Source organism: Electrona antarctica, assembly GCF_951216825.1.
Source record: "Electrona antarctica genome assembly, contig: scaffold_846, whole genome shotgun sequence".
Lineage (NCBI taxonomy): Eukaryota > Metazoa > Chordata > Actinopteri > Myctophiformes > Myctophidae > Electrona > Electrona antarctica.
The window spans coordinates 1-7500 of NW_027637025.1; the positions used below are offsets into that span (position 1 = coordinate 1).

Sequence of the window (7500 nt, forward strand, 5' to 3'; positions counted from 1 at the left end):
ATATTGTGATATCCACCTTTTTTAGCCATTTTTTTAACTCTTTTTAAAAACATTTACAGTAGTTCAAAGAGCCGATCTACAAGCTTGCGACGTGCAGATTGTAGATCGGCCATTTTCACGATTTCAAAACGCACGCACGCACGCACGCACGCACGCACGCACGCACGCACGCACGCACGCACGCACGCACGCACGCACGCACGCACGCACGCACGCACGCACGCACGCACGCACGCACGCACGCACGCACGCACGCACGCACACACACACACACACACACACACACACACACACACACACACACACACACACACACACACACACACACACACACACACACACACACACACACACACACACACACACACACACGTCCGTTTCCAAGGACAGCAGATCTACAAGCTCACGGCATCACACATACCGACGTAATGCAGATCTACAAGCTCCCACTTGGAGATCTCTGTATCTGTCTGTCTGTGTCCCACATGGAGATCTCTGTATCTGTCTGTCTGTGTCCCACATGGAGATCTCTGTATCTGTCTGTCTGTGTCCCACATGGAGATCTCTGTATCTGCCTGTCTGTGTCCCACATGGAGATCTCTGTATCTGTCTGTCTGTGTCCCACATGGAGATCTCTGTATCTGCCTGTCTGTGTCCCACATGGAGATCTCTGTATCTGTCTGTCTGTGTCCCACATGGAGATCTCTGTATCTGTCTGTCTGTGTCCCACATGGAGATCTCTGTATCTGCCTGTCTGTGTCTGAAGAGTGCAAACTTACTGTGAATAGTGGACTGGTTAAAGGAGCATTCAGTGATTTGAAAAAAAAAACCTGGTCCGCCCCGGTAACAAGATGTGCACATGCACGCTCTACAGTGGGGGAAGTACAACAGACCAACAGCACGTGCACCAAGGCCCGCCCCACTCGATCATGATTGGACGAAGGCCCCTCTCATCCTGATTGGATGAAGGCTTTGCCACCCAAAGCCCAAACCGAAACTAGGGTTTTTTGACCCCAGGGGCTCACTGGGGACAGGGAGGAACTCCTTATATGGTCAGCACACTTTATAGTAGGGAGGATTATCCAAAAAGGAAAGGAAAAAATAAGTGATATTTGAATTAAGTGAAATCACTGAATATACCTTTAAGTAATCAATTGGCAGGTGTGGGGTTGCCATGGCAATCAATTCGGCTGAGGCAGAGGCTGGAAATCCCCCCCCCCCCCCCCCCCCACACACACACACACATGGGAACAGTTTTGACGTGATTTTGGACATCCCCTTACGCACAACATCGGTATTGGTCGATCGATAGAAAAACAATAAGGTGATCAGGATCGGTCCTGAATAACTTTAAACTCTGCTCTATACGGTCGACCTTGTAAGGGAAATCTTTCCCCTCAATAACAACACATTCCCAAGTACCGAGCCCTGGGGAACTCCGCTCAACGACAGAGGGTTCAGGTACAGAGCCTTGGGGAACTCCGCTCAACAACAGAGGGTTCAGGTACAGAGCCTTGGGGAACTCTGCTCAACGACAGAGGGTTCAGGTACAGAGCCTTGGGGAACTCCGCTCAACGACAGAGGGTTCAGGTACAGAGCCTTGGGGAACTCCGCTCAACGACAGAGGGTTCAGGTACAGAGCCTTGGGGAACTCTGCTCAACGACAGAGGGTTCAGGTACAGAGCCTTGGGGAACTCCGCTCAACGACAGAGGGTTCAGGTACAGAGCCTTGGGGAACTCCGCTCAACGACAGAGGGTTCAGGTACAGAGCCTTGGGGAACTCCGCTCAACAACAGAGGGTTCAGGTACAGAGCCTTGGGGAACTCCGCTCAATGACAGAGGGTTCAGGTACAGAGCCTTGGGGAACTCCGCTCAACGACAGAGGGTTCAGGTACAGAGCCTTGGGGAACTCTGCAGAGGGTTTGGCCTCAGTTTAATTTCATCTGAGTGAAAACACACACAGCGCACACACATGACACTCTGACACATGCAACGATAACTGAAATACCACGCACGCACGCACGCACGCACGCACGCACGCACGCACGCACGCACGCACACACGCACAATGCACATGCACACACACACACACACACACACACACACACACAGAAACGTGTGCAAGCACACGCACAAACATGCGCACAAGCACAAACACAGAAACACACAATACTGACTTTCCAGGGGCGTTGTTGATGACCTGTCATCATCAAGAGAGAGAGAGAGAGAGAGAGAGAGAGAGAGAGAGATTAATCATTATTGTTATTGACATATTGAAGCCCTCGTCAGATTATAAACTGGTTGTTTATTGACAATCATTTTAAACGAACAGATTAAACCTACAGACCCCTGTGTGTGTGTGTGTGTGTGTGTGTGTGTGTGTGTGTGTGTGTGTGTGTGTGTGTGTGTGTGTGTAAATGGTGCATTTATATAGCGCCTTTATCCAAGGCGCTTTACATAGATGCATGTGCATTACATTCACCCATTCACACACACAGTCACACACCGATGGCGGCGGAGACCATGCAAGGCACCAACCAGGCGGAGACCATGCAAGGCACCAACCAGGCGGCGGAGACCATGCAAGGCACCAACCAGGCGGAGACCATGCAAGGCACCAACCAGGCGGCGGAGACCATGCAAGGCACCAACCAGGCGGCGGAGACCATGCAAGGCACCAACCAGCACATCGATGGCGGCGGAGACCATGCAAGGCACCAACCAGCACATCAGAAATTAGGGGTTCAGAGTCTTGCTCTAACTCTGGGGGAGCCCGGGTTCGAACTGGCAACCTTGCGGTTACCGTACAGCCACTCTACCGCTGAGCCACCACCGGCGTGTGTGTGTGTGTGTGTGTGTGTGTGTGTGTGTGTATATATGTGCGTGTGTATGTGTGCGCATGCGTACGTGTGTTTTGTCAGAGCCTGAGAATGCTAACTCACGGCATGCCGCGGATGCAAGGCGTCGCATCGCTTGTATGTCGGCTATTTCCGTCAACGTGACAACGTCAGGCTAAAAGACACCCGGTATCGATAAGCTCTGGGCTTATCGAGTACCCGGTATCAATAAGCTCTGGGCTTATCGAGTACCCGGTATCGATAAGCTCTGGGCTTATCGAGTACCCGGTATCAATAAGCTCTGGGCTTATCCAGTACCCGGTATCGATAAGCTCTGGGCTTATCGAGTACCCGGTATCGATAAGCTTTGGGCTTATCCAGTACCCGGTATCGATGAGCTCTGGGCTTATCGATAGGGAAAGGGGAGGGTCGTATAGGGAGGGGGATGGGTTTAGGGAAGGGGGAGGGGTTTAGGTAAGGGGGAGGGGTTTAGGTAAGGGGGAGGGGTTTAGGGAGGGGCCACATAGAGGTGGTCGATGTTGACTCAAATTATGTTGATTAAAATTACTGATATTGTGATTAATATTTAAATGTATTTATTGGTGTCAATATCTCGTAATAATCAATATATCAATACGAGATCCCTATCGGGTGGAAAGCTTTACTTCACTGGTTCTCAACCAGTGGTCCTTGAGGGGGTTCCAGGTGGTCCCCAACACCATGTTATCTCTCATAATGGTACCAACATCATGTTATCTCTCCTAATGGTACCAACTACCAACACCATGTTATCTCTCCTAATGGTACCAACACCATGTCATCTCTCCTAGTGGTACCAACACCATGTTATCTCCTAGTGGTACCAACATCATGTTATCTCTCCTAGTGGTACCAACATCATGTTATCTCTCCTAGTGGTACCAACACCATGTTATCTCCTAGTGGTACCAACATCATGTTATCTCTCCTAATGGTACCAACACCATGTTATCTCTCCTAGTGGTACCAACATCATGTTATCTCTCCTAGTGGTACCAACACCATGTTATCTCTCCTAGTGGTACCAACACCATGTTATCTATCCTAGTGGTACCAACATCATGTTATCTCTCCTAGTGGTACCAACATCATGTTATCTCTCCTAGTGGTACCAACACCATGTTATCTCCTAGTGGTACCAACATCATGTTATCTCTCCTAATGGTACCAACACCATGTTATCTCTCCTAGTGGTACCAACATCATGTTATCTCTCCTAGTGGTACCAACACCATGTTATCTCTCCTAATGGTACCAACACCATGTCATCTCTCCTAATGGTACCAACACCATGTTATCTCTCCTAATGGTACCAACACCATGTCATCTCTCCTAATGGTACCAACACCATGTTATCTCTCCTAGTGGTACCAACACCATGTTATCTCTCCTAGTGGTATCAACACCATGTTATCTCTCCTAATGGTACCAACACCATGTTGTCTCTCCTAGTGGTACCAACACCATGTTATCTCTCCTAGTGGTACCAACATCATGTTGTCTCTCCTAATGGTACCAACACCATGTTGTCTCTCCTAATGGTACCAACATCATGTTGTCTCTCCTAATGGTACCAACATCATGTTATCTCTCCTAATGGTACCAACACCATGGTATCTCTCCTAATGGTACCAACACCATGTTATCTCTCCTAATGGTACCAACATCATGTTATCTCTCCTAATGGTACCAACATCATGTTATCTCTCCTAGTGGTACCAACATCATGTTATCTCTCCTAATGGTACCAACATCATGTTATCTCTCCTAATGGTACCAACATCATGCTATCTCTCCTAATGGTACCAACACCATGTTATCTCTCCTAATGGTACCAACATCATGTTATCTCTCCTAATGGTACCACCATCATGTTATCTCTCCTAATGGTACCAACACCATGTTATCTCTCCTAATGGTACCAACACCATGTTATCTCTCCTAATAGTACCAACATCATGTTATCTCTCCTAATGGTACCAACACCATGTTATCTCTCCTAATGGTACCAACACCATGTTATCTCTCCTAATAGTACCAACATCATGTTATCTCTCCTAATAGTACCAACATCATGTTATCTCTCCTAATGGTACCAACATCATGTTATCTCTCCTAATAGTACCAACATCATGTTATCTCTCCTAATAGTACCAACATCATGTTATCTCTCCTAATAGTACCAACATCATGTTATCTCTCCTAATGGTACCAACATCATGTTATCTCTCCTAATGGTACCAACACCATGTCATCTATCCTAGTGGTACCAACATCATGTTATCTCTCCTAATAGTACCAACATCATGTTATCTCTCCTAATGGTACCAACATCATGTTATCTCTCCTAGTGGTACCAACATCATGTTATCTCTCCTAATGGTACCAACACCATGTTATCTCTCCTAATGGTACCTACATCAACACAGCACGGATGGAATTGTGGACAAAATCTGATCCAACGACAACAATATTCTCTAGTTTTGGGTCTGAGAGGTTAAAAGTCATCAAATGTTGGTCTGTGTGCTCAATATGTGAATAGATGTTGGGGGATGTGTGTGTGTGTGTGTGTGTGTGTGTGTGTGTGTGTGTGTGTGTGTGTGTGTGTGTGTGTGTGTGTGTGTGTGTGTGTGTGTGCTACCTGCTGGTGGGGGATGATTGGCATGGGGGAGTCCAGTCTGGGCGTGGCTACAGCCATGGGGGCGGGGCCTCTCTTTGACCTGGAAGAACAACACATTATAAACCCAGTTTTAAAGGACCTATATAAAATGCAACTTTTCTATCCCCACAAATAACCAATTTTGAACAATCAGGCTTTCATATCATAATGTGGTGGTTTAATGGAAATTGCTCTCAGGAACAGCTCAACTGATTTTGTCCTCATCGTGATGTCATCAATGTCACCCTAATAGTTCCAATTTTGCATTTCCACTTTGTTTACAATGTCCACCATTGTTGATTTTCCAAGCTGGCATGGAATGGAAACAAGCCTGGTTTTATCTAGCATCAGTATTATAATGACTCAAATATTAAATAATCTGCATATCAGCACCCCCACCACCTCAGGACATTGTGGTACTGCAGCTAAAACTGCTTTCAAAGTCCAGAAAGAAATGACAAGGACTGGTTATATCAGAGTGGTGATTGAGGCTCAAACCATTAGAAATAACTTTGAGGGACATAGACAATATGATATTAAATATTAAAAGCAGTTTTAAAATGCATGTTATTTGCGCTTTAAATAAATACCATGTATAAAGAGTGTTAAAGTCAGACTCTTCCTCCTCAACGACTCTCTTCCTGGTTTTTACCAGGTATATTAAATGGAGGTAAAGTCACCAACGTCATTTTCGCCATCACGCAATTCCAGACGGCAGATTCGTCGCACCATGGGAGCCAAACTGCACACGGAAGTTCGGCAGAATGCACTGGAGTCAATGAGAGCTCAGTGACCAGCTCTATTTATATATAAAATACATTGGAGTCAATGAGAGCTCAGTGACCAGCTCTATTTATATATAAAATACACTGGAGTCAATGAGAGCTCAGTGACCAGCTCTATTTATATATAAAATACACTGGAGTCAATGAGAGCTCAGTGACCAGCTCTATTTATATATAAAATACACTGGAGTCAGTGAGAGCTCAGTTACCAGCTCTATTTATATATAAAATACACTGGAGTCAGTGAGAGCTCAGTGACCAGCTCTATTTATATATAAAATACACTGGAGTCAATGAGAGCTCAGTGACCAGCTCTATTTATATATAAAATACACTGGAGTCAGTGAGAGCTCAGTGACCAGCTCTATTTATATATAAAATACACTGGAGTCAGTGAGAGCTCAGTGACCAGCTCTATTTATATATAAAATACACTGGAGTCAATGAGAGCTCAGTGACCAGCTCTATTTATATATAAAATACACTGGAGTCAGTGAGAGCTCAGTGACCAGCTCTATTTATATATAAAATACACTGGAGTCAATGAGAGCCCAGTGACCAGCTCATGAACAAACACTATTTATGAATGACTTAGATCTTTTGTAAAGTAATCACTTCTGGCAAATAACAGAAGACATGTAACACATTATTGTCTGCTGTGTTGCTTTTCGATGTGTACACTGTAATTTTATAGAGGTATCTAAAGAGCAAAAAGTAAGTTTCTGAACGTGCCAAGTATCGCAAGACTGTCCAGGACCATCACTGTCCATCAGGAAACGTCTGGCAGACAAATCTCGCGAATCCCTCGGAGCCAGAAACAATACCTGCTGCTGTTTAGATCCTCAGATAAAATGATGTACTGTGCACTCTGTGCACATGGAAAAGCAGGTGATTAGAAAACAAACTGTGATAATTATGTCTTCTTTTATATTCCTGAACCGATTATATGACAAAGGTCTCAATGGTTCATAAATAATGTTTGTTATGAGCTGGTCCAGCCGGCTCCATTCACTGCTTTGTATTCATGTAACTTCCGGTGCGAGATTTGGCTCCCATGAAAGTGTCATGGCGCAGCACTGACCATGTCACTTCCTTCTCTAATCTTCCTTGGTTTTTACCCCATTCTGGGCGGGAAGCCCTTTTGGTGTTTTAAGCATTATGTCATACTTTACCTGTTGAA

The 7500-nt window shown here is 45.5% G+C and overlaps 1 protein-coding gene across 1 annotated transcript in view; it reads right to left on the reverse strand.

Moving 5' to 3' along the window:
• Positions 1 to 2177: 2177 nt before the first annotated feature.
• Positions 2178 to 7500, reverse strand: part of LOC306919502 (LIM domain-binding protein 3-like) — a gene marked incomplete at its 3' end in the record, with an annotated part of 27209 nt that continues 21886 nt past the window's right edge. The window contains exons 3-4 of the mRNA XM_079532262.1: positions 5518 to 5596; positions 2178 to 2200 (exon numbers count right to left, since the gene is read on the reverse strand). Coding sequence (XP_079388388.1) covers positions 2178 to 2200; positions 5518 to 5596 — 102 coding nt within the window. The remainder of the gene's footprint in view (positions 2201 to 5517; positions 5597 to 7500) is intronic.